Below are 27,474 nucleotides of genomic sequence, written 5' to 3' on the forward strand. Positions count from 1 at the left end.
ACTGCAGTATCCTTCCCTGCAACCCCCTTCTCAGCTAGGCTGCATCTTCAGCTGCAATTAGTCCACTTTCCAGGTGCAACCAGGTGCTCTAATTGCGCTGTCTGCAGTTAACTCTTTCTTTGCCCTAGCGGGGTTGGGAGGGGGGGAATACCTGTACCTACCCCGTCACACTAAGCTGCTGAATGGGTCTCCTATCCCCATAGGGTCTGAGCACATATGCTAAGATCAAAGGGCACTGTCCATCTCCTTTATTCGGCATGAGCCTCCAGCTACCCACAGAGAGAACCCAACCTCACCCTGCTGGACGGCTTTCCTTGGCAGGACACCAAATAAGCAGCTCACTGGGACCCAGGGGGGGCTGAAGGGTCGGCGCTGGGCAAACTTTTTTTTTTTTTCAATCTTGTGATTTTTAAGACAATCTCCTGATCGTGGAGGGGCCTGACTCCTGCTTTTTTCCGTGCGTGGGGTTGGCCACGTCACAATCTTTCTCTCGTCCCTTGAGACTGATCTTCTGAGACCAGAGTCATGGCAGGGGGAGGGAAAGCTGGCACAGTTGCTGCCTGGGGATGTCCCTGTTCCATGGCGGGAGGACATCCGCCTCCGAGGCTGTCCATCACAGCCTTTAGAATAGCGGGTGCCATCTGGAGTTCTCTGCTCTGTACCCCTCTTGCTGGTGAAAGGGAAGCAATTTGGCTAGTGCACTAGACTGGGACTCAGGAGACCTAGGTTTTATTCCCAACTCTACCATAGGCCTGCTGGATGACCTCTGACAAGTCACTTCCCCTCTCTTTGCCTGTTTCCCCCTCTGTAAAATGGGGATAATAACATTCACCTGCTTTGAGAGCTAGTGGTTATGATTATTGTCCCTTTGATCTCACTCTCATCCTGACACCTTTTGTTTGGCCTCTGTGTTTAGCTACCTCCCTCTTCATTGTGCTCCTTCCTCTTTCTGAATGGGGAAGCCACAGGTAAGCTTGTGCTGAGCCCCCCAGAAACCCACTCCTGCAGGAGTCAAATAGACCAGCACTGAATTCACTTTGGAAAGTAAAGGTAATCATAATAATAAATAGACGGTAGCAGCCCATATAGAGCAATTTTCAACTTCAGAGCATAACACTAAACATCAAAGCAATATTATCCCTATTTTACAGATGGGGAAACTGAGGAACAGAGAGGGCAACTGACTTGCCCAAGGTCACTGGTCAGCCCAGTGGAGTGGGAGAGGAACCCAAGTCTCCTGAGTCCTAGGCTAGTGGCCTAGCCGCTGGTGACACATGCTATGATGCTCTGTGAACGCCAATTAAAAATATATCTGAGGCCCTACTTAATTTGTGATATTGCGGAAATTGCGGCTCCCGCCATATTAAGCTTCCACCGCAGTTTTGATTTAAATTAGCTTCCTTTGCACAGTCCATACAATTTTGCATACATTTTGAGATTTGCAACACACACCATTAGTACAGTAGAACTCCATTTATCTGAGCAGACATTGGCTGGGGCTCGGGCTGTCAGCCCCAGACATTAATAGCTGTAATATAGTTGCAGCAAAATGTCTGATTAACAAAAAAATTAGCAGACATAACATAATACTTCAGTGTTTATATTGTTCCAGCAAATTTTTCTTAAACAAATAGGTCTTCTCTGGCTTTTCCAAATGACTGCAATTAATAAAATTCCATTATTACTTTTCTACGCTTTTCCACGTCTTGTCCGCAACTGAGCCGTAAGCATTCGACAATTATCCCGCGATTCAAGCAGGGCCTTAAGTATAGCATTATTCTTATTATTTGTTTGGTCTCACTGTATTGTAGATGGCTGTATTGTTATTGTATTGTTCTATGTTTTGTGGTTGTTATTATTATTAGTGATTGTGGTATTGCACACTCCAGGATCCCAGAGTGCTAGGTGCTGCACAAACACAGTACGAAAGGACTGTCTCTGCCCAAAGAGCTAACAATCTGCTAACAATAGGGCTCTCTCTCAGTTAGAAATATGGGCTGTTCTTTCACATACTCCGTGTATCCCACAGCACATGAGACAGGTGCTTCTCCCAGCAACATAGCTACTGCCTCTCAGGGAGGTGGGGTACCCACGCCGAGGGGAGAAGCTCTCTTGTCTTCACTACGTGCTACAGCGGTGCAGCTGCAGCGCCGTCAGTGTAGAGAAACCTTAAGTCTGGGCAAGTGGCTCTCACTGCATGGGACGCCCCTTCTGCCTTTGTTTGCTCGGGGGTAGTCTCCCTTCTGGTAATGTGGCCACGTGCTCAGGTCACCCTTCAGTCCCCCATCCTCCCGCATCTGGGGTTGCGAAGTCCAGCCAGGACCACTCTCTAAATGCCCTCTACGGATGGTGGCCAGCCCCAGCGTGGCGCCCTCTGCCATTCTACGCTGGCTAGCAGGGGAAAGCCAGGCCTGTCTCTAGAGCAGGCTCCAGCCCAGGAACCCTTTAATCAGCAGCGCAGCTCTGCTCTGTGCCCATCGAGGCTGCTGTTTCCCTGGGCTCCTAAGCGTCTCCCTCTTCTCTTGCCTGGTCCTGGGTTTACCTGGGGCGTGTACTCGGCTCCCTGTGACTACCTCACCTCCTAATCGAGCTCCTTGCCAGACTCCTTACTCCAGGGCTGACTCTCCCCCTAGCCTTCCTCCCGGCCCCTAATGAGCCCAGCCTCCCAGAGACTGACCACTGACCTCCCCCACTACACATACAATCTGCCTGCAGCTTCCTGTCTTTCAAGCACAGTCTCAGCCCTTCCCCTGCTGGGCTTCACTTTCCATTAACCCTGGCCCTCCCTCTCCCAGGCAATGCCAGGTCACTTCACTGTTAATGGGCACCTGGTTAATCCCATCAAGGCTGGTGGGGGTCTCCACAGAAACTCCAGCAGCTGAAAAAGAGATGAAAAACCTATTGTCCCCCCTCCCCTCAAATGGCCTTAAAATACTTTATATTCCAAGTGCTGGATGTTAATTTTTGCTTCCAGCACCTAATGTCTGAAGAGGATGCTGACAGCACAACACACGTACATCATCAGTATTCTCGTGGCATTACTTCCAAAGAACTTGTATGAAAATACAGTTGACTATCAGCAAAGGGTGGGTGTGCGCCAGACTCAAGATTGGGGTTGAACATTTCCATTCTAAGGCTCCAGCTATCATCTGTCTGTCTGTCTGTCTGCCCAAGTACTGAGAACATGACACCAGTCCCGCACTGCCATGGTTCGGGTATTACAGAAGGACCAATTCCCCCCAAAATTTGCAAAGCACCAGTCTCAGGCAACCTCCCCTCCCCCCAAAAAAACTTTCAGGGTGTTTGACATCTGAACTCTGAATCGTTGCACCTTGAGCCCTCTGCACCAGCCACTAGCCGTGGGGAAAAGACCCCCCCACCCCCAGGATCGGTGATATATTCCCTCCCACCCCCTTAAAACAAACTGGGCAGGAAATCGTCTCCTTTGCTTCTGCTTCAGCGGCTAGTCCAGCCATCCTCGGCGCTGCAGATGCCCTGGGCGCCTGCCCCTTAGCGATGGGTTTCTTTCGGCTCAGACGTTGAGCGATGCTGCCCTGCGAGCAGGCAAAGCCTGTTGCTTGCCCAGAGCCATCTGACAATTCCCAGCCCTCCCCAAACCTCCCGCCCCCCCCAGCAGCAGTGAGTCAGAAACAAAGAAGAAAACCCTCGTGGGCTGCGATTCGCCCTTCAGTCTGAACTCCGGGACGTCACACTCGCCTGGCTATAGATGGAGCTGTGCAGCCCCCGGCAGCCCTTCCGTGCAAACCCATGTGCATGGATATGGACGTGTGTATGTGCTACCGAGGCGGGCTGGTCTCTCGTGTAACTGGAGGAAAGCTTCTGTAATCTACCAAGGGCGAGGAGAGAAAGGGAGGAGGTACCCTGTGTATCTCCCACACCCTTCCCCCTCTCCCCCCCAAGAACAGACACATCAAATCCAGCTTCATTGCTGTCAGGAGCTCCTCTCTGGTTTCCCCCCCCCTTCCCCCAGCCCCTCACCCCCCTTCCAGGCTGAATACACTAAGGAATGATGAAAAAAAATAATTCTGCAAAAAGGGTGAGTTGAAACGGCTTCTTCTTTGGGGTGAGGGGTGCTGGGGTGTTGTTTCTTTATTGTTCTCTTGAGGCTTCCTCCCACCCCGCTTTGGAAAAAGAAAAAAAAAAAGAAAACCAAACAACAACAAAAAACCCAGCCACCCCTTCCTTCTTTCTCTCCAGCTTCACGGTCTCTTCCTCCACTTGAAATTGCCAGGAAATCCAGTCCTGTTGTGTAGTGTAAAGGATGTAGGATCATGCGGTTTTCATTTTGATTGCAAGGAAGCGATGAAACACGCATAACAGACATTGTGTATCTCGCTGTGTCTCCCATATGGAGGGTCTGTGTGTAGCGTATCTATGGATTTATGTGTGTCTCTTTAGAGAGATCTCAAATCAAAACCTGTGCTTACATTTCGCCCCCAAGAATAAATTCTTTGTCAAAGGCTCAAATATGCAATTTGCACTGCAGTAAAAAATCAATTAGTTGGAATTCCTCCCGCCCAGGTAGCAAATGCATGTTGGCTCAGATGGATGCAACATCCCTGCTGTTCGTGTCTCATGCACAGAGTGAGATATCGCTTGTGATTTTTTTTATTCATGCCTTTGGTATTATTATTTTTGTTCTTTGTGTCTGCAGGGGGGGGGGGGGAATCTCTGTAGAGTGAAACTGGCAAAGTACCTAGTCTCAGGGTTGGTGGAGAGTGGGCAAGGTGCGGGGGCAAAGTTGGAGAAAGAGGAAGGGTGAAGGATAGGGGCATAAAACCTCTAATAATCCTTTTTCTCTCTCTTCCTCCCCCTCCCTTTGTATCAGGGGCCACAGGATGGAAACCAGCAATCCATGCAGCCAGAGAAGGTCGGCTGGGTTCGGAAATTTTGTGGGAAAGGCATTTTTAGGGAAATCTGGAAAAACCGTTATGTGGTTTTGAAGGGAGATCAGCTTTATATCTCAGAGAAAGAGGTAGGATTTGTTTCATTTGCCTCCCCCAACCCATCCTCCCTTTGTATTTCGGAAAGCAAATTGAGCAGCCAAAGTGTTTATCCAACACACCTTAGAAACTCGGGAGTCTCCATCCACGGTGTTTATTAACCGTCTTGTAATTTGGTAGCTGGGGAGTTTCTCTGGGGACTTCTCTTTTCACTGTCTGGCTCTGCATTGTCAGTTTAAGAGGAACCTGGGCTGGGTTTGTGTGTCGATTCTAACAACAACAACAATGGTGCTCTGGAGTCTCCCAGAGAGGTCTGGCGAGGAGACATTTTTCCCAGCGCTGCTACATGAAATGATTTGCTTGGTGAATGTTAAGCTGCTCATCTCGCCTTTCCCCAGAGTGGATCAGCACTCACATAATTTCCTTCCGTCTGCCTTCTGTTATCGAGTTCCACAGTGGCCTGTTTTTCAGCCTCGCGCCCCGATCGTTTTCCAAGTGGAAATAACGGAGGGGTTAGGAGGCGAGATCAACTGATTGAACAAGTTGGGGATTTGGTTCCAAGCCCCTTCCCTTATCGCTCAGTTGTTCTTCCAAAGCAAGGGGCAGAAGGAAAGTTTAACCATTGCTGTGGCCCCTGCTCAGCAGGTAGGGGAGACAAAGCACCCCCTGTCTCAGTTCAAAAGAGACTGAGGTTTTTGGTTTAATGTCTTGGGTTTAATTGAATGTGACTTTCTGAGCACAGGCACTGCAATCTGTGGCTGTCCTTGCCTAGCTGTGGGTGGCTCATCCCTTCCCTGGTTCACGGGTGTTGGGATCAGTAAATCCACCAGACTGGTGTGCGTGGGAGGGGGGTGTTTGTTTTTAACCAGATGTATCTTTACAAACAAAATCTTGGTATTAATTTGCACCACACGTACCAGAAGCGAGGAGAGGTATCGGTGCCAAGCCGTGCTGGGATTAAAGGTGTGAATGAGGATAGAGAGAGAGGCCTGGATGTAAATAAACAACCAAATCCCTCGGCCCCATCCTGCTGCACATCACACCAGCAGCAGCTCTGATTCCTGTGTGAACAGCCAGTGGGAAGGGTCCCAGGGTCGGGGCCTGCAGTCTGCATGTAGGGTGACACAGCCCAGGTTATTGAATAAAGAGCAAGAGAAACAAGGGGGCCCAGAGGGAGAAGGATCATGTGGCGAAGAGGCTAATGATATCATTGGGCATGACAGAGCACGTGTAGGTTTGAGTTTATTGCAATGGAGAGATGATTGGAGAACAAACTGGGGGGAGCCTGGTCTGGGCTTCCCATCTACCAGCTTTTCTCAACTCCAATCGCTTTCTCGATGTGCACAGAAACAGAGCACTGCTGGAGTTTATTCCTTGGAAACGAAATGATGCTAGGAACTAGGAGATCAGCACATTAGAAATGCATAGACAGAGAGAGGGAGTAGATTAGGTACTGTAGGAAGATACTCTAGATAGAGAGACTAATGCTGATCATATGATACACGGACAGACAGATAGACATGCAGATATGGAGACGTGGATAGATAGATCATTGCATTAAATGGTTGCACGTTAACTGCTCATCTGCACTGGGGCCCCGATTCGGAAAAGTACTTAATAACCACGCGCTTAACTTCTGTCAGCTTCTTAAACTGCAGTTGGCTTGGATGGAATTTAAGCATGCGCTTCCACGTTTTCCTGAATCAGGGCTTAGAAGAGAAGTTAACTTTGCTGCACATAGGTCAGAGGGGAGCTGTTTGCTCCAGCCGAATGCCACGAGCCGTCCCATCCGTGCAGACAGGCAGGGACTGGAAATAGCTTGTATTATTAGCAGACAATAATAACAGCAAATTTACAGCAATCTGCAGCAGTGATGATGATGAAACACCCAGGCAGATGTTTAATGGGGCTGGCAGGAGGCTTTATGATTCTCCGAGCAGATGGGGTAACATCTCCAGGGCTGCTAACCAATATCATAATTTGCAGCCCTCTTAGTGGTAGAGCTGAGTCTGTGCATTTCCAGGCAAGAGGGCAGAAAGCCACGATTCAGGGGCGAGAAGGGGGCCTGGGGAGGGCCAGCCCATCTGGTTGTGCAGGATCAGAAATGACTGGTGAAATCCTCGCTCTTTCGAATATAATAGCAAGACTCCCATGGCTTTGACTAGGGCCAAGATTTCACCCTAGCATGCTAGCCCTGGTGGGGGAGGAGGAAGCCTCCCCCGGTCACCCATGTGGCATAATCTTCTTCAGTCTGCAGGTGTGGAGACTGAAATAGCAAGGAGCTGAGAGGTCCCAGTGCACGGCCTGAGTTTTGTGGCGGCTGTTCTGTCTGTGAGCCTGCTGTGCGGGGTCAGGATCCCCCTACCCGAGTCCCATCGATTGCGATGGGTCCCCGGTTTTACCCCATGTCCAGAACTTCTGGGGCAGGCAACGTTCCCCTCATTCCAACCCTCTTCCCATCCCGTGCATGCACCGGGGGCGAATAGACGGATCTGCCTAGCGACCTACTGCAGGATTTGTCAAGGATTAATGTAAAGACCCTGCCCGGCCTCTGGCAGCGATATCTGAATAGCCAGAGCCCAAGAACAGTAACACAGGATGGTGTTTGGTTTAGAATGACTGACACTCGGAGCTGTCTTCCACCAAGAGGTGCCAAGGGGCAGTTTTAATGAAGGTCATGGAGAGCAGCTGGTGGGTGGCTCCAGTGTCTTTGTCTGGTATACAGGCCCAAGACTCTGCCACTGGGCACCATGCAACGTCTATGGGCATAGCAGAACAACGAGTGAATCTGTGCGAGAACTCATATGTTTGTGTCAGTGCCTCAGTGAATAGCATGTGTGTCCGTGTCAGTGAACACGATGTCAGGAAAAATAACACATCTGTCCATCGCCCATCACCATCGTATCTGTTTGCCTGAGCGTGTGTTTAAATGAGCGATATGTCTGTGCGTGAATAGCCACGTGAGCGTTGGTTTCTAAATGAGTTGTGTGCCTGTGTCAGCGACCAGGCCTGTGTCTCAGCATAGGGAAGAGTAAGACGTGTGTGTCTAAATAAACAACATGTCTCTGTGTGAATAAATGTGGGCATGGAAGAAGATGTGTATTTGGATGCGTGTGTGTCTGAATAAAATGCATTAAAGAACACGTATGGGTCCATATGAAAGAATAACGTGTTTGGGTATATATGTGTCTGAAGGGGGTAACATCTGGCTGTGTATGTCAGCATCAAAATGAATAATTTGTCTCTATGAACGTGTTTGCGTGAATTAAGAATGTGCACATGTGCATGTGTGATGTGTGATGTGACTCTGAGTCTCAACATATGAATGAACGTGTGGGGTGGTGCAATTCTCCCTCAAGTGACATTCTGTGAATGAACAAACAACAGCAGTGTGGTCTGCATGTGTGTGTGTGTGGGGTGTGTGTGTGGGGGGGGTGTTTGCGTGGTGTTTGTGTGTGGTGTGTTGCATGTGCATAAAACAGTCTCTCTCTGCATTTCTAGGTGTTTCAGTCCAGAAATAACACTCTTTTTAGACTGGATCTTGTGGAGTTTAGGTTCTGATCATGTTGTTTGCTGTCTTTTGGCCACGGTTGGCCTTTGGATCACTGGACATTCCTGAGTACACATGAGAACTCAAAAGAGCTTATGGGAGGACATTTACCGCCAGCATTTCCTCCACCCTATAATCAGCAGGCCTGTAGCCAGTTTCCCACTCATCTCCTCCCTGAAGGGTAGGTCTTCCCCTCTGCTTTCCATCCTGTACAAACTAGCGTTCACGGAAGCAGGCGTCTGCGGCACCTACAAATAGGTTAATAAATCTGGGTATGTCAAGCAGAGCAGGACGCAGCCTCTTTTGTTTTTTCACACACCAGATTATGCCCAGTGGAGAAAATGGAGCCACTGCTGTGTTTTACTGCTGAATTGAGGTATCGAGCTTTCTACTGACAGTGCTCTGCTACAAAGAAGGGTCTACAGGCAGCACTGGTGAGGTGAATGGGGACCATGCAGCTGACGAGGGATCGAAAGAGCAGGCCCCTGCAAGGAGACATGAGCAGGAATCTCTTGTGGAGGTTGCGTAGACATTGGGGTGGAGTCTCAGCCTGACATCCCCGTGTAGTAGAGAGAGAGTGAATATGCTGATGGGAGGCTAGACTCCAGGGTCTGTTACAGTAACAGGTCCTCAGCCGGGGTAAATTGGCATCACTCCACCAAAAGCAGCTGGCTTTACACTGGCCAGGGACCCGAGCCTCTTGCTCTTAAATCTCATATTAACTAGGAAATGAACCTTGATGTTTCCTGCCAATTTCTGCAAAATGGGGATAATGATACTGAGCTCCTTTGTAAACGACTGTGAGATCTACTGATGAAAAGTGCTGTGTAAAGACAAGGGATGATTATTTAGGTGCCGATTGTGGGTTAAAAACCCTCGCCCTAGTGTATTGAGCTTTGTCAAGAAGAAGTGTGAACAGTCTTAATGTAAGTTTGATCCCCACTCTCCTGTGCAAGACTTCTCCAACCTGCTCTGCCTCTAGTACACCCATTCAGAAAGCCCAGTGCCTTTTGCTGGCTCATCAGCGCACCAAGCGTTAGCAGGAGCTGAAAGCTTTGTGTGTCCGATTGCATCGATCTCACACACAAATCTTTAGCCATTGCTGCAAATTGGTCCCATAAACTACGCAGAACCTTTATTATTTTGCATTTAGTTGGTGGCCAGAAAGTTCACAATAACAAAAACACAGGCTGGTTGGAGCTGATTTCTGGTAAACAGCAGGGCATTTTGCATTCCTTTCCCCTCGCCGCTCCCTGAACCCACATTTCTGGTAATTGTTCTCTTCTTTGTAGCACTGCTTTGTTATTGATTTACACTTGGGAACAACAGTCAGACTAACACAGCACTCAGCTGGGCTCCCGCCACTTCCTGCCAGGAAGCCCATGGCCATCGAGTAGGGACTGTGTGCTAACAAGATATTAATGAGGAGGTGCTTTTCTGGTGGGCTTCCTGAAGCCAGCTAACCTAAGCGTCGCCACAAAAGTAGGTTGTGCTGTCTGCTAGTGTTTGCCACAGCTGGTCTGAACACTGGTGAGCTGCATGTGCTGCCTGTGAGGTCTGTGGCTTGTGTGTTGCATTGTTTGTGTGTATGTGTGTGGTGGTGCTGCTGGCGTGTGTATTTGAAGCAACACAGGTCATGGGATTGGACAGAGGGCCCAGCCACTTTTAAGCACCAGGTCGCAGCACGGCTCAGGTTTGGCCCGACCCAGTCCTGACGGAGGGGCGGCCGGGCCAAATCGGAGTGAGTAGTGTTGTGACCGGGCATGCCTCAGCCCTACCGCCGGGGTTCTGTGAGCAAGGCGGCAGCGTGGCCTAGTGGAGAAGGGCTGGGACTCTGCATTCTGTTTCAGCCTCTGCCACGGACCTGCTGAGTGACTTTGAGCAAGCCGAACCCCATTCTGGCAGCATAAGGAGCTTGGAAACGAGTGTGGTGTAAGGACCTTTTGCATCACCGTATGGGCTGTAAGAAGGTTTTAGTGTAGATGAGCACACGGCCCTTTATGTTTAGATCGTCAGAACAAATCTCCTCCAGCGCAGTTTCCCGCAGCAGCCTTTGAGAACAGGCTTTTGCTAACTTGGCACAAGTTCCTACCCTCCAAGGCCTGGGCCAGAGAGTGGGATTCCTGTACCCCTGCGCCCAGCCTGAGATATTATCTCCCGCGGCACTAGAGGGCTGACACTGCAGCGCTCAGCGGGCGGGCGGTAGGAAATGAGAAGGGTGTGGAATGCGGAGGGTGAGGAACGGGGAGGGTCTGATCCGCTGCCGGAGTTTTAATAACTCGTGATGACTTCAGCAAAATGCCACCTGCTAGCGGCAGGCGGAGAGCGGCAAACCCAATGAGCACATGGCAATGCATGCGGATGCCCTGTTCTGCAGACAGGGGCCCGATCCGGAGCACCAGCCGCTCCCACTGACTTCAGGGCTGGTGCTCAGCACCCCTCAGGAACAGCCCCGCACTGACGATGGGGTGAGAGCACCGCCGCCACCCCAGCCCTGTTATGGCGGGTAAAAGGGCCGCAGCAGCATAAAGAGGCTCTAAAGTCCCTGATCTGACTGGGGGAGGATTCCACCGGTGCTGGCCCGGCACAGGACTCTGTCACAAGCCCTGGCACGGGAGTGGGAATGGGGGTAAGAAAGGCAAGGTAGGGGAGATGCAGCCCCATGGCCTGTATAGCAGAGCCTGCTGTAAGTTGGGCAGGTTCCCGGAGGGTGGGGGACTCTCCACTCCCCAGAGCAGGGTCAGGGGGCAGCAAAGACGGCTTGACGCCCTCACCTTCCCTTGGATTGTGAGCGCTGCGCTGTCCTGCAGAGGGACGGCACCGAATCTCGCCCTGTGCCATAACTGTGCTGAGGAGATGGAGATTGGCCTTTAGGACATGAGGGGTGACCCCCACCAGGTACAAATGGGGTAGGATGGTATGTGCAGGATCCCATATATCATGCCTCAGGAGGCAATGGTGCCTAGTGGTTAGGGCACTAGACTGGGACTCAGGAGCTCGGGGTTCTATTCCCAGCTTCCCCCCCGACCTAGGGCGGGTCAGTTTGGCTCTCTGTGCCTCAGTTTCCCTTTGTCATGCTTGTCTAGTTAGATTGTAAACTCTTCCGGGCCAGTTTTTTAAAGGGATATAGGCACCTTTGCCTAAATGCCTTTAAAGAGCTGGTCCTATGTCTCTATGCAGTCCCCTGCATGTCGGCACCAGCATCTTGGTCGGGCTCTCGAGACGCTCCTGTAATAGAAATCATCATCATCATCAGTGTAGTTAATGGATGTTCCCTTTGTGGAACACTCCCCCCGGCCCGGCCCTTCTTTATTTTTTTAATGCTTATGAAAGGTGCCGGATTGATCCCCTGGAGACCAAATTCCTTTGGGTGCACAGAGCAAGACAGCACCTCAGAAAGCTTCCCAGGCAGCCACACCGCAGCCCTCGCCGGGGGGCAAGGAGCCCTGTCTCAGTGGCCCATTCGGAACCTTGGCTTTTCTACGGAGACAGCCTGACCAAGGGGGCCCTTTACAGAGATGCATTGGGGTATATCTGCACTTCCAGCTGAAGGTGTGATTTCCTGCTGGAGGAGAGACAACCGTGTTAGCTGTGATGAGCTAGCATGCTAAAAATAAAGCCAGGGCAGTGGGAAGGGCTGGCCGCCCTGACTACGTATCCATCTGAGACATTAGGCACGTACACAGGGCACCTCGCCTGTCCCGCTGCTTCTCCCACCACTCTGCTTCTAGGGCAAGTATGTCTGCTTGAGCTGGGAATCACACCCCCAGCTCAAAGTGTAGACTTACCCTCTGTCCACTGGGCTGTGAGACCCACCAACTCGTGACACCCAACAGCTAAGAGACAGGAGTGATTGCCAGCCCCTCCCAACCGGGACCAGAGGGGAACCACTGACCGCAAAATAAAAGCTTCTGCTTCCTATTTCCAGTCCCCTGAGCCATTCAGCTTCTGCGCTTCTGCAGCGTGGGATGGCATGGGGCACCCTCGCATCGGTGGGTCTGAAAAAACACCTCTCGCCCTGCTGCTGACATGGGTCTTTGCAAATGCCCTGCTGGGCTGAGTTTGATCTTGGAAACGACCTTTGCTGACAAGGAATGTGCAAGGAAGAAAAATAGCCGAGCCAAGGGAGGAAGCAGGACTGAGAGGGGAGGGGACGGGGAAAGACGCGAGATGTTCAGTCTTAAACTGAATGCTGCTCACACTTCACAGCCCTAAAACATGCACCTAGGAATTGCTCTATATCAGCAAAGACCTCCCAGCTGTCTAGCCCAGTGTAGATCCTGGCCTGGAAGGGCTGACAGCCGTGTTTAATTTATGCCGGGACTTCCCTGGCACCTCTAGGGTTGGCAGTTCATAGCCCAGCTCCGCTTTCATTACAAATTAAGCACTGGCTGACACCACCTCTAGTCTGTTCAGACCCTTCTCTCCGGCGCAGTTCAATTCTCCAAAGGTAAAACTCACACAGTAACAACAAAACAAAGGTATTCTTCCCCCCCGTGCCAGTAGGCCAGGCTATCCTCAGACCACCACCCCCCCCGGCTCCTTGTAGTCCTCCTCACCTGAGCAGCTGGAGCTGGCCTAGCAGGGAAGTAGCTGGTCTGTCGCAGGTGAGGCGGCCCAGCCTCCCCGTATTATGCCTCCAACAGTGGCCAGCATCAGCTGCTTCAGAGGAAGGGACTAGACCTCCTACAGTGGGTCGTTATGGAATAATCTGCCCCTCAGGGAAGTTTCTTCTTGCCCCCCCTTAAAGAAATGGCTGGGTCATGTGCAGAAGAAAGAGGGTTGTTTGTAGTAACGGTAGCCTCTGATCGGAGGTGGTGTTCAGAGGCAAACTGTCTTTCAAGGGGCTCTGTCCTGCCTTCCAAAATCCAAAATTTCCAATGGATGCAGTATTCTCCCTTCACAGCCCCCGATGAGGTGAGGGCAGTGTCATTCTCCCCATTGTACAGATAGGGGAACTGAGGCTTGGCAAAATTAAAATGGCAAGCCTAAGGCCATCATGGCAGTGCCAGGAATTGACCCCACGACACGTGAGTCTGAGCTAATGTAACTCAGGATTTCTCATTAGCAACTGGGGTTTTGTAGAGGCCTGTTAAGCTCTTGAGGACATGTCTATCTTGTGGCTGGGAGTTCCAAAGGTAAATTTTGGATTTGGTTAAAAAAAAAAGTTTCCAGTGGGGTTGCTTTTGGTTGCACTGAGCAGCTTCTTGTTCTTTTGAGAAAGGGTCAGTTGACCCCCTTTCTGTCCCCCTCGTTGCTCTCTAGGTCTTTATCAGGGATATGTAGATCTAAAGAAGTAGTGGGCTCCTTTCAGAGGTGTTGTCTTTTGGAAGAGATATGGAAAACCCAGGCCTGTGGCATCATAGACTTGGGGTCGTCGTAGATATTAGATCATTTTTCACTAGTGTTGGAGTCTCCTAGCAAAATTGTAATTCAAGGGGTTACATTCTGCATTCCTATATTCCCACTGGAGTTTCGACTGGATACAGTATTCATCTTCACTTCCTGTCCCAAACTGCTGAGTGGTGTTAAACAACTGACATGCCCCACGGAGACGGGCCTGCATTTCACTGGTGCGGGGACATTTGGGATCCAAAGCACCAGATAAATATGAGGCTTAGTCTTCTGTTTTAAAAATATACAGTAGTCTCCCTAAATGTTTAGGGTAAGTGAAATCATTAAGGGAGGCAGTGTGGCCTACTGGATAGGACCCTAAACTGGAACTTAGGGCTCCTGGGTTCTATTCATGGCTCTGCCACTGGCCTGCTGGGTGACCTGGGGCAAGTTGCTAGCACTCTGTGCCTCAGTTTCCCTCTCTGGTGCTGTCACAGATTCCAAGGCTAGAAGGGGCCATTGTGATCAGCTGGTCTGATCTCCTGTCTAACACAGGCCATGAAACTTCCCCAAAATAATTCCTACAGCAGATATTTTATATCAACCTCCTTTGGAAGGCACTTTGAGATCTACTAATAGAAAGTGCAAGGGTGGGATCTATGGATTAGTCTTATTCAGGCTATTTTTGCTGGTTGCCCTCTGAGAGCGGGTAGGCAGGTAGCTAGATGCAGAATGCATTTGCATGTCGGACAACTGAGGATCTGTTGATAAAGTAAACTTGGACTAATGGCGCAGATGATGTAAGGATAACACCGCTCTTCAGCAGGGCATTTCTTCACCATATTGTCTGCACTTGCTATCTCTCTGTCCACCTAATTGGATCTGCTTGGCAAAGGACAATAAAATCCTTAGCTCCTTCAGCTCTTTTCTGAGGCCAGAAGGAGAAGCCGGGAAGCCTTGTGTCTTGATATCAATGAATTATATTCTCAGCTCTTTAGGGCAAGGGCCATCCTTTTGTTCTGTGTTTGTACTGGGCCTAGCATCATGGATCCTGGCCTATGGCTGGGACTCCCAGTTGCTACCATAATAAAAGCATCATCTCCTCAATGCATTGAGTTGTAGTGCTAGGACCGAGGAACTCCAGTCAAGGACCGGGACCGCTATAATCAGACTACCTACGTCTGGTGGAGTGCTTTCCATCAGCAGTGCTCACAGCACTTCACAAAGGAGAGCCAGTGTCATTCTTCCCATGTGATAGATGGGGAAACGACTGCACAGAGAGGTGAAGTGACTTGCACGCGGCGACAGAGCTTTTACAGCCCCATTGTCAGACCTGTGACAGGCGGCTAGGTGGGACAAATCGGGGGAGGGACGGGGAGACGGGTGAGGCAACAAAGTGAGCGTGCTGTAGCATAATGTAGTCTTGGCTCATCACTTGCCTGACCAATACACACTTAATGCTCTTGGGAGCTGCCCCTGTAAACGCCTGTTCATTTTGGGCTAAGTTCTGCCTGATTAAATTATTATTATCATGTATTAGTCGCGTTTTGATAGCGCCCCGGAGCCCCAAACACAGAGCACAGAGCCAGGACCTAAACACAGAGCACAAAGACCGTCCCTGCTCCAAGGAGCTACCAGTCGAAGTGAAACTTATGCAAATCCATTGGCTTCAGTGAAGTTGCGTGGATGGCAAATGACAGCAGCTCTTGGCTCTGAGACGGGGGTGCAATGTGCTGTTTGTACATGATGCAGCATGGTACGCAGAGGCCATAAGGCAAACCCCTCCCGTGTGCCTCTTGCAATGTGCTTCAGCACTGCAAGCTCCTCCGAAGTGCAGAAGGTCTTAGTGTGATGAAATATGCTGGTCTGAAAGTACTGGAGACCTAAGGCCTCAACAGACCAAATGTGGCATGGACAGCAGCAGGGCAAGCGTCCTCCCTCACCTGCCCTGGCCATGTGTCTCACCCCTGCCTGGGAGAGAACCCCTCCGAAGGCGGAGAGGGGAGCTTGATCTCCATTTGTATCCTTGCCTAGAAAGCGTCATGCTGATTTTCATGGTGACTTTAGCCCCTAGGACCTGGGCTGAGACCCAGCCAAACTCATTTCACATAAGCCAATAAACAGGCAAAGATGTTCAGCAACTGAACTGGGCAAAATTTGAAAACAAAATGCTAAAGGAGAAAGGCTTCATATCCCATTCCCAATCCTTCCTTGTTTTAAATATATACAGTGTTTCAAGGAAGCAGATTAGATAGATAGATAGATAGATAGATAATGAGTGTTTATATGTATACACTATGAGTAGAAAGAATACAGATTAGAATTATGCTAGTCATAAATCATCATGTTTTTTCTTCTATTTTGTTTATTCCAAAAGAATTAATGCTAAGATTGTCAAAGAGCCTAGTGACTTTGGGTGCCCAATTTGAGACACTTTAAATCCACTGGCAATTATGACCATTTCCACTGGCTAAGGATCTACACCCTGCCCAGAGGCTCAGCACTCTCTGCAAATCAGGCCCCTTTAGAGATGTTTCAGGTTAGGCTCCCAGGAAAATAGACCCCCAAAATCACTATTCGGTTTTGAAAATCTGAGCCCCAAACTCTTTCAAACTAAGAAAAAAAATCAAACAATCCCAATGAATATTCGGAGTTTGGGGTGAACCTCCGGGGAGGCAAAGCAAACCACAGCTGCGATTAGCTAGGTTAGGTTATCCCGACAAAATAAAAAATCAAGAGTATTATTCCACCCCTCGCTGTTCTCCTTGCAGATTGCTCGCACTGATGGAGAAATTGCACCTTATTCCCTGGTAGAAATAGCCACGGTATTTCATTAAATTTCTTCGGCTGCATCCTTCCTAGGTCCTCCAGGCAGCCTGAAATATTCTTCCAAAGAAATGTACGTTGTTTAAGTATCTGAAAAGAAATAGGGCCAGATTCTCTGCTGGTGTAATTGGAGGTCCATCCAAATCAGTGGAACTGTGGGGTTAATGACTGGTGCATGTCAACAACACCTCACTGAACGGAACTGCGCAGAATGAAGGGAGACACACTGGCTCAGAAGAGGCGATGTGCATGGAGCCCTGTCTTGCATGGAGCTCAGTGAAAAGGCAATAGCCAGCCTTGTGAACTATTTGGCGTGCAAACGATTATGCTGGCTGGAGTGTAGCCTGTTTAAAAGGGCCAGGAGGCTCTCTCAGACAAAGGCAGGTGACAGTTCCAAGGGACTGAACCAATCTGCAGGCAACTGGGATACTCAGTTTACTGGGATTTGGTAACTTGGGCTTTGCCGAGGGTGATTGGTTCAGTTGATTCATTTCAGAGGAGGGTGTATCTGTCAGCGTTCCCTTCTCTGAAAGGTGGTGGAGGACCCAAGGTTACTCTGCCATGTGATACATTTCCACCCACCGCCCCCTTTTTTGTGTCAGTCTGATGTTTCCCACGCAGGGCAGAAGTGGCCGGTGGGTACCTTTGAAATAGCTACGTGGATGGCTCCTTGGCAGGTTCTCTCTTTGGCCTTGCAGTTTGCTCACTGAATCCTCCATCATCCAGGTCATTTTGCTTCTCTGCTTCTCTCTCTCACAATATCTCGAGGCAGCAGGGAGGTGGGAGGGATCAGCTGTTGGAGGCTTGGGAAATAATGTCACGGGTGTGAAAACTGCCAAAGGGCTGGATTTCTCAGTGACACCGCGTCCCCTTCACGCCACTTTGGCAGCACAAAGCCACCTTCTAAGGGGCGTAAATTACAACTCCACTCACCTTAATTCCCCTTTCCACTGCCAGAGCCTTGGTATAAATGAGAACCAGGCCCTATGTGTTTATAGTGAGACAAATTCAAGCTGGGATTTTCCAAGCATCCAACTCTCCCAAGCCCCGTCCTTACAAACGAAGGCCGTGAGCGAACACTCATGGAAATTGGTGGGAGTTCTTCTGTGGGCATTGAACTGGAGCTATGTATACAACCAGTCAGCAGAAAACAAAATACTGACTTGCTACTCGTTAAATGAACACTGGCCATTCTGTGCACGGATTGAGGCCGGGGTCCTGAAGAAAAAATAGCAAAGGATCATGTAAGCAAAGACCGCACTCGTGGAATTGAGGACTGTATCGTGAAAGGGGGCTGGATTAAACTAGCCACTCATGGCACACGTACCAAGTTTGACAACTGCTGTGTATTGCAGTCATTTACTATATATGTGCCAGGGATAAATTGTAATGCCTTCTCTGTAAAGATTGGCTTCATCTGGCTCTGGATTTGAATGTGCTAAACGACCGTGGGGGGGGGGGGGGGGGGGGGGCCACTGATATTGAAGTGTTTGTTCAATCCATCAGAAAGGTAGGGGCCATTTGCAAAATGTGGATCCAGTCTCATGTTTAAACAACGAGAGTCCTGTAGCACTTTAAAGACTAACAAATTTAATTTCTGCAGGAATAAGCTTTCATGGGCTGTAACCCACTTCGTCAGATGTTTGGCTTTTAACCTCACCAGAGATCAAGGGTGGTTGAATCCAGGGATTGGGTTCTCTAGAACTTTGCAGGCATTAATCCATGCCAGAAGCAAAAGATTTGAGGTGCACTTTCTCCATCTCCCGTGACTGGCAGCAAACCTGATAGCCATGGGGGCAAGCTCATGCACGCCTGAATGGAATTATGGGCCAGTGAAGTCCCATTGGCCTAAATAAGCCAGCATCTGGAATTATGAGTAATTAGTTGGCTGGACGGTGACAGCGGGGGGGGCGTTCTCTTTGCCTGTCACAAGTGAACTGGGCAGCGGTCAACTGGATCCCTCGAAAGAGATGGCGTTTCGGAAGATACTGGCAGTAAATAAAAGCCCTCCTGTGCACAGACTATGGGATCTATCCCACAGCTGGGTGTTATTTATATGCTGCCCTGTTCATGTCTGGATAGGGATAGATAGAAAGAAAGATTGATAGATTGATTCCGTAACAATCTTTGCTCAAATTGCATTACAAAGCCCCGATTCTACTCCTGCTGACAATCAGTGGGAGTTGGGCGCCTAACTCACATAGGCTCCTTTAAAAATCCCATCCTATAATGCGGGCAGGCTCAGACTAGATGAAGCCTGGAGTCCCAGGAGCACCAGGATCTGAGCTTTGCCAGGACTCAGGCCCTGCTGTATGCAAGAGGCCAAATCCTTTCCCCAGCACCCAACCCAATGTACTCGCCTGGGTGACTTGGAATTCCCATGGGGAGGAATGCATGAGCTGATCCGCAGCCACTGCTCCAGTCCAGGTGTCCCCTCTTCCACAAAGGCCTTAAAGTGGATGTAAATTACAATTATACCCACATTAAGGGCCCTTTGCCCTGGAAAGATGGCCCAGTGGTTAGAGAACTGGCCTAGGATCAAGTTCCTACTCTAGCACATACTTTCTCTGTGACCTTGGGTAAGTCACTAGCTCTGTGCCTCAGTTTCCCCATCTGTATCAGGGGGACAATAGCACTGCCCTGCCCCACAGGGGGACTGTGAGTTTGCGAGAGACTATGATAATGGAGGTCATATAGGTACATAAGTAAGGTAGAAGCTGCATAAAGGGACCGTAGTATAAATGAGACAGGCTCTGGAAAGGCATTCTCTTTTGAAGGGGCTGCAAAACCAGACTGTATGTGGAAGCAACCCATGGGTTAGGCTAGCAGTCCATATCCACCAGTAATTGTCTGGGCTCCAGGCCACTATACCCAGAGTTTTGTGCTGTGATGATTTCTTCCTGTTCACCTCTTCACAATGGCTGAGGCACAGCAACAGGGGATGTGGCTTCTTGGCCACGTCAGAAATCTGGGACTGGTTGCGCTTCCCTTTTGAATCAACTATCGTTGCATGTTGTAATAATACAGATGGGTTAAAAATAGAAAGTGCTCATTCTTTATCGTCCAAAACTTTTGTTGTGCCATCTTCTGAACGGCCCTGAGAGCTAATGTGATTGCATTTGCTAATCTAGAGCTGCACGCCCACTCGCTTGCAGATGCTCATAGACATGCCCACACACACACACACACAAAGGGACACAAGCGCACACGCAACGGTGGAGCACCTTTTCCTGACACTGGTGTTGAGTCAGCAGCAGGTTGGCTCCAGGTCAGTGGCTGACATAGGTGTAAAAACGATACAGAAGGTGGATTATGCCTGAGTTTTAGCTCAGCAGATTGTGTGCAGTGTTTTGGCACCATTTGGAGATGATTTTCGAGGAGGGGAAGCAAGACCAAAGCCATGTATTTCAACACAGACCTATATATATTCCTTTCTCCAGCCTATGCCCTCTGTCTGGTGCAATGCACAAGCATTTCTGGCGTGGGGGGAGGGGTGTTAGCTAGGGCAGAGATGTGAAGAGTTGTGAAAGTCCAAGGGAGAACTGTCGCTTTTCTGACAGGCCAGTGGGCAGATAATTGCCACCTGTCTGCGTGTGCAGCCCGCTGTGTGGCACGGAGCTCTCCGCAAACCCACCCAGCAAGTCAAGGGGTGGGATCTTATTCTTCTCTTCTCTTCTCACAAAACTGGGTGAAAGGTCTGGTTCTCTTGGACAGGAAACGGGGGTTCTTGTGTGGTCCTATGATCCTGGAGGGTGCCCTGATTTTGGAGGACCAGTTTAAGACTCCTGAGAGCTTGATTTTCAGAGCGGAGCAGCTACCTCTGCTGTTGACTTCCATTGGAGTTGTGGACACCCAGCACTTCTCAAAGCCAGACCCAAGCCAGGCCTCACGTTGGGATCTCAAATACTGAGGAGTGCCATATATTCATCACCGCTTTTGGGAACACGAGCACTAGGCCTGTGAGAGGAAGGGGGGGGGGTGGATAACGGCTTCCTTGCAGCATATGTTGCAATTTACATTGTTCCTTTTTATTGTGTTGGGATTTTAAAAATGGTAACAGTGCCTAGCGCTTGGGCTGCAATTTTCAGGAGCCTGAGGAAGTTGGGCACTCAGCTCCCACTGAAATCCGTCAGGAATTCAGGAGGAGATTTTCGTAAGGGTCTAAACAGAGGAGCACAAGGAGCACTGAGGAGGGTAGAAATCAAGAGCAGATTTTCAAAGTTGCAAAGGACAGTGAGATAGAATTTGACCTTCAATGGGCATCAGGTCCCTGTGATAGGGACATGACCCCTCATCACTATAGTGCCTGAGCACCTCACATACTTTAATATACTGGTCCTCACAATCCCTGCTCCTCTCCCCCCCCCCAAGTGACTAAGTGACTTGCCCAAGGTCACACAGGAAGCCAGCAGCAAATCAGGAAGTTGAATCCAGCTGCCATGCTGGTGTTCTAAGCACATCCTTCCTCTCTAAGGGCAGGTGGACACCTAACTCCAAAGCGTGCTCTTGAAAAGCTCCTCCCAGAATAAATGGGCATAGTTCTCTGACATCAGTACTGGGTGTGCTATAGACAGTGTTCTAGCATGAGGGCTGGAGATCTGTAGATACACAGTGTTGCGCCAGCCATGGAACGCAATTATAAGCACCCACACATTGTTACACCACACATGCTATAAATGTATAAACCCCACAAGCTCCCTGAGTCATGAGTGGTTCCAGCAAAGCCATCCCACGGGTAGCCAGTCTGGAGAGGAAGACCTCTATCGGCTTTGGCCCGCCACTGACACTTGCTAATTTTTGCTTCCTAGGTAAAAGATGAAAAAAACGCCCAGGAAGTGTTTGACCTGAGTGATTATGAGAAATGCGAAGAGCTCAGGAAGTCCAAAAGCAGAAGCAAAAAGAACCACAGCAAGTTCACGCTAGCACACTCCAAACAGCCTGGAAACACGGTACAGCTTTTCTGCAGCGCTTATGGTCACCTCCCCCAAGACATCAGGCTGCATTGACTAAGGCAGCATGAGTCCACAGCACAGTCACCCATCTTGTCTTTCTCAAAGATCTAGTTCCACCCCTCCAAGTTATTGGGCTGGCCACAGGAATCCCTGGGAGGAATTCTCTGGCCTGTGCTGTGCAGAGTAGAGGGTCAGGTCAGATGATCACAATGGTCCCTTCTGGCGTTAAGACCTATGAACCTCCATCTGTCGGAGGCAATGATAAGTGATGGCCAGGATTTTTCCCATTGACTTGTAATGGCAGCAGAATCAGGCCGCTGGTGTGCTAATTAAATAAGCAATCATTTAGCTTCAGATCCTTAAAGTGGGGGGGGAGGGGGTGGCTCTAAAGAAGGGACAGGCAAAGCATTTCGGATAATCTCAACATGGACCAGACCCTTCGCCAATAATCAGAACTGAACGATTTAGAGAGACTGGAAACATTCCAGCTGTTAGTAGCAGTCGTGGGTTGGCTGGTTGGCTGGGTTTTTCCCCGAGAAATAAAACAGACCCCCAGTCTGGTTCTCTGCTGCTGTAAATAATGTGCTCAGTGGAGTTGCGCTGGCTTGCATTAGTGGAGGATCTGGACTCCCTGCGTTTTCCCACACCATTTTCTTTGTGGTTTCACTGCGGACAGGGACCGAGCCGACGTGTTGCCGCCCCGGCGCTGTGTACAGCACTGACATGAATCCCCTCTCTCGTAGGCACCAAATCTGATCTTCCTGGCTGTCAGTCCAGAAGAGAAAGAGTCCTGGATCAACGCCCTCAACTCCGCCATCACCCGAGCCAAAAACCGCATCTTAGACGAGGTGAGCTGTTCTCTCGGGGCTGGGCCCCAGCTCTGTTGTCTCAGCCTTAATCGTGGGTGGAGCCTCAGGGTTCAGCTTTCCTACCTAAGGTACCTCTACACCCCAGCGAGTGTCCTGGCCTGGGTCGACAGACTTTACCCCCCTGCTGTATTTCTGATTCTTGTGCAATCAGATCCTTCTCAGCTTGCATTTTGGCTAAACAAGCACACAGGCCCCTCTCTACCACCCTGGATCTATAAAGGGGTCCACATGTTACGTCCCACTAAAAGTCCCTGTTTATGGCAAGTGTGATGCAAAGAGGTGAAAATGAGAATTAGGCCCTGACCCTTGAGCCAGGCCTTGCCTGCACCCGGACGTTGCACCAGGTTCACTCAGGTTAGTCGTGAAGCCAGTGCAAAGCCCTGTGTGGATGTATGTCAGAAACCGAGGTGAGGATGGTCAGGCCTAGGGGTCGGAGCAGTGGCAGTCGGGCTGGAATTAGGAGACAAGAGCAGGGTTGGACCAAGGTCTGAGTAGGGCTGGGAGCCAGACAGGAGCAGGCTAAGGCCTGTGGCGTCTGTCACCTCTCTCCAGCACAGAAGGACTCCAAGCCACGAAGCAATGCTGGGCAGACTGAGCTGCTCTTTCTCCTGTGTGTTTTGGTTCAGTCCAGTCCACATTCATCCTGTAATCCCAGTCTGCTAGGGACTTCCCTCTTGCGAATTGTTTTCCATGGAACTTGGCCAGATACTACGGTGATGGGTGGCAGTATAAAACGCTAAGGTAGATGGTTAGAGTCTCATGATTCACTTGCTTTTGGCTCCACCAGTTGGCTCTGCAAACCTCCTTCAAGGGCAGACAGCACATCATAATCTTTGCCAGTGTCTGGAAGGTTCGGATGAGTTAGCGCCAGTGGAAATATTTTTGCCCTTCCCAAATAACCAATTCCAGTTCAAAGCAAGTTTTGCTTCAAATGGTGTTCGGCGAATGTTAGAGCGCTCAGGTTTCGCTGGTGCATTTCAGAATGCAAAGCTGGGTTTTTTGTTAGCTGGAATATTTGCCAGTGGTGAACTGCAAACTGTACGTTTAGCTGTAGGATTTGCAATTTGCAATTCAAACAGTCTGCAGGCTGAGAGTTCCTCCCTGACAAAATGAGCAAATTCTTCTGCACAGCGGTGACATTGGGTAATGTTGCCATCGGCTCCTGGACAGTTCACAGACAGAAAGACAAAACTGGTTAAATAAATTATGCACCAGGAATTATTGACCCGGCTCCAGTTGCAGGGGCAGGAGTGACAGCTTCATGGTTTGCATTTCTCAGACACTGGGATGTTTGATGACCTTTATTGTCATACCTGTGTGTCCTTGTAGGTAACTGTTGAGGAGGACAGCTACCTCGCCCATCCGACCCGTGACAGAGCAAAAATCCAGCACTCCAGACGGCCTCCGACACGGGGACACTTGATGGCTGTGGTACGTATGCTAAACCCTGGGCACAAGTGCAGATAAATCACCTCCGATGTTAGCAATCCCTTATTTATGTATTTATTTATTTATTTTTAATGGATGGAAGAAGATACAGAGTCTTTTATCTCTCGGCTGAAATCCAACCCAGGTTGGTGAGGACTGGAAGTTGTTATCATTAGAAGGCTGTTTCCTGGCCTGTGTGACATGAAATGGCATGTTTCGTTCTAGTTCTTAGTGGAGGAGTGGCCGACAGGTAGGAAACTGAGGCATGGGGTGGATTAAAAGGCTTGCCCAGGGTCACATCAGCTGGGAACTCAGCTTCAGCCACTAGACCCCTCTTTGCATGCTGGCGCCACAGCCCGGTAGATGGGTGCATTAGAAATGCACAGAGAGATGGATTAGTGCCATCGTTGCTACGACACTCAAAGTAATGGGTGTCAATCTCTGTGTCAGTCTGCTCATGGCTCCTGCCTTTCTCTCCACGCTCTGCAGGCATCTACCTCAACGTCGGATGGAATGCTGACTCTGGACCTTATCCAAGAGGAAGACGCCTCTCCAGAGGACCACGGGACCTGCGAAGAGAGCTTCCGGGTGGACCTGGATAAGTCCGTGGCACACCTTGCTGCTGGCCGGCGCCAGTCGGATTCAGAGAACGTCAAGTCCTCAGAGAAAGGCCGGTCAGTGAGCCTTCCGAGACGGGAGGCAACCTCGTGGGACAAATCTGGGAAACGCAACGACTCCTTCGACAAAGGGACCATGTACACCCCGCAGGTCCCCAAAAAGCTCTCGCACTCAGAAAAGAACAAATGTGCCTCCATGGAGGAGATCCTGTCTCGCCGGGACTCTTCCACGCACCGGGCGGTGTTGAGAAGGGGGCTGGAGGCTCAGTTTGCTTCGGCCGAGCCTGAGCAGCTGGCCCGAATACAGGAACTGGTTGCACTGAAACTGGAAAAAACTCAGGAACTGCTGATAGAGGTGAAGGGCTACGGGGAAGGGAAGCGAAAGACAAAAGATTTTGCTGCTGCCGCCGCCGCCATCACCACTTCCACCTCTTCCTCTTCCAAGTCGGACTCTGACGGCATATTGCAGGAGACAGAGAGGTTGCTGGGCGAGGCCTCCTCCACCTGGAGCCAGGCTAAGAAGGTTCTGCAGGAGATTAAAGAACTGAGGGACCTGTATAAACAATTTGAACTGCAGCCGTCAGATCCTAAACTCAAACAGACTTCACAATCTCAGTACAGGAAGAGCATGATGTGAAGGCAAGCTTTAGGGTGAGATGGAGGTGATTTTTTTATTATTATTATTTACAGTGTTCAAAACAGTACAAGGTGCCTGTTCTCATCAAAACTTGCTCTTCGAGCTTAACCCTTTCCCCCTCCCGAGATCGCCCTCCGTCCCCATCCCCAGAGGAAACAAAGGTGTTCAAATAAATCAGTTTGGATTCCTACTTTTTTTCAAAGCATCCTTCCCCTGCGTCCCTGAGCTGTTCATGTTATCATAGCAGGATGGAAGATCACCAAGACCTGGAAAGCTCCCAGCATGCTTGTGAAGACATATGCATAGCAGCAGGGGTAGACATTCTTCCTCTATATAAGCCCTGGGTTTGCTGCTCTGAACCCAGAGGCCCAGTTCTGTGTCCCCCTTTACAGCTCTTTGACCAAGAGCGTTGGCTGCTTGGCATATGTTTTTCCTCCTCTTTAAAAAAAGAGGCAGCACTTGGAAGACCCCATTCTCCAAAAACTGCTTGGAAGATGCTTTCGAGTTACATCCAAGCCAGGGTTGGAATTCCGCTGTCAGAACTAGGAGATTCCCAGCCTTGAATGCAGTCTGACCTGCTATGAGAGTCATCAGGGATTCCCTTCTGGACTGCAATTAATAGGGCTCTTCCCTGGCATTGTTCCTGCACTGATCCAAAACCCTCTTTTGCAAACTCCTGTGGCAGGCAGCTGTTATACATGTGGTACATATACAGCCCTCTGTACGGAGGCAACAGGTATGCAATCTGTGAAAATTAACCATGTCTGTCCGCTGATGCTTTGGAGAAACCCTCTGGCCTGGTGCAATGAGATTTAGCAACGACAATGTCTTCCTTCTCCTACAGATGATCAAAGTCCTGAGTCCAATAGGCAGCCATTTTTTGTTTTGCATTTGGGTTCCATTTTTCTTTCCTTCATTTACACTGGAGTGAAATGAAAAAAGCAGGGTTTGGCACAGAGGGCAACAGAAAGCTGAGAGCTGAATGAGCCTGATTCTGCTCTCGCTCACACTCCGTGTATACCATCGTCACACGATTGTCTCTTAGCTGACACTGGCGTGAGCGTGAGGTCAGCATTAGGCACGCTGAAACTCAAACGGGTCCCAAGTTAGAGCTCAGATAGCCTCACCTCACTGACGTCTAGCGCTTTGCTAAATAGGCGGCTCAGCTTTCATGTATGTAGGCAGCAGGATGAGAGGGCAATATGCTAAAATTCCTCACAGGGCTTAAAGTACACTGGCAAATTAACATCCGCTGTTTTTTCAAAGAAATCTAATTTCCTTGCCTATGTTGCTGAGACTATTAAAAAAACCTGAGTTTTAAATGTCTAATTTCCTTTTTGCTGTTTACATTTTGTACCTCACCCATATTTGAAATGAGACTACTTCTGTTCACTTCTGTGTCTGGTCCGTTTCACTCATGTTGCCGGCTAAGGCTGTGATGTTTGGGTTGCAACACTGCAAGGAAATGTTTATCTGTGTTTTTTAAAAGCTCCCACCAGTTGGAATTAAATAACATTGGTGGAAATATTTCTGTTGGCCTGAGGTTCTTTAACCGCTTGATAGTTTGCAAAGCTTAAAGTTGGGGCCCAGTTCCACCAGATGGTGTCCCTTTAAGTTATTCATGTCTCTTTTTATTAACCTATCCTTCAAATGGCAGAAGAATCTTTGACTCACTTCAGTTCTTCTCACAAAGCCACACATTAATGCTGTCATGATACAAATGGGGAGATTTGACTTTTACAGAATTTACAAGAAGTGTCCTTCTCTTGACTTTTAAAAAACTTTTTGGACCACTTGAAGGGTGCGCATTTACAAAGTCAGTGGAATCAAATTTCATCCCTTAAAAAGAAAGAGATTTTTTTAAAAACCTATGACATGTAAGCCATTCTGAAAGTGCCCTTCTAAGCCATCTCTCTTTGATCCAGAAGTAAACAAGAAAAAAAATCTTCAAATAGCTTCCAGATATAATATTAAGCATTAAAAATAACCCTGTTCTCAAAATAGAAAAGCTGTTTTAAAATCCAGAGGCTCTAATTACCCTGGACATGTGTCATGACAGGTTGAGATTCTAGGCACTGGAATAATATCAAAATGTATGTATGTAAAAACTCCTGATCCGGTTATATAGTTCTAGAAAAATGCCCAAAGTCACAGATGCACATCATGTCAATGAACACACCTGAGAATCCCACAGTTATGGGGATTACCTTGCTCCTTCAAAATCTGTCTTGAGAAACAAGCCAAAGTAGTGACAAAAACTGGCTAACAGGGGTGGTTATCTGACTATAGGAAAGCAA

General features: G+C 49.3%; 1 protein-coding gene across 1 annotated transcript; it reads left to right on the plus strand.

Annotated features, from left to right (window-relative positions):
- The first annotated feature begins 3,741 nt into the window (after positions 1-3,741).
- PLEKHO1 (pleckstrin homology domain containing O1) lies at positions 3,742-26,676 on the plus strand. Its single transcript, XM_067569403.1, has 6 exons — positions 3,742-4,057; positions 4,850-4,996; positions 21,483-21,623; positions 22,370-22,474; positions 23,825-23,926; positions 24,413-26,676. The coding sequence occupies exons 1-6, from the start codon at positions 4,028-4,030 to the stop codon at positions 25,175-25,177; spliced, it is 1,290 nt and encodes a 429-aa protein (XP_067425504.1). The 5' UTR covers positions 3,742-4,027; the 3' UTR covers positions 25,178-26,676.
- The last annotated feature ends 798 nt before the right edge of the window (positions 26,677-27,474 follow it).

The sequence above is a fragment of the Emydura macquarii genome, unplaced genomic scaffold, assembly GCF_026122565.2.
Source record: "Emydura macquarii macquarii isolate MOO-44397 ecotype Brisbane River unplaced genomic scaffold, CSIRO-AGI_Emac_v2 contig_2924, whole genome shotgun sequence".
Classification (NCBI taxonomy): Eukaryota; Metazoa; Chordata; order Testudines; family Chelidae; genus Emydura; species Emydura macquarii.

Coding starts and splice junctions, on each gene's coding strand:
- PLEKHO1 (XM_067569403.1), top strand. CDS start 4,028: ATGATGAAAAAAAATAATTCTGCAAAAAGG. Junction 4,997..21,482: donor TTTATATCTCAGAGAAAGAG/GTAGGATTTGTT, acceptor TTTGCTTCCTAG/GTAAAAGATGAAAAAAACGC. Junction 21,624..22,369: donor CCAAACAGCCTGGAAACACG/GTACAGCTTTTC, acceptor CCTCTCTCGTAG/GCACCAAATCTGATCTTCCT.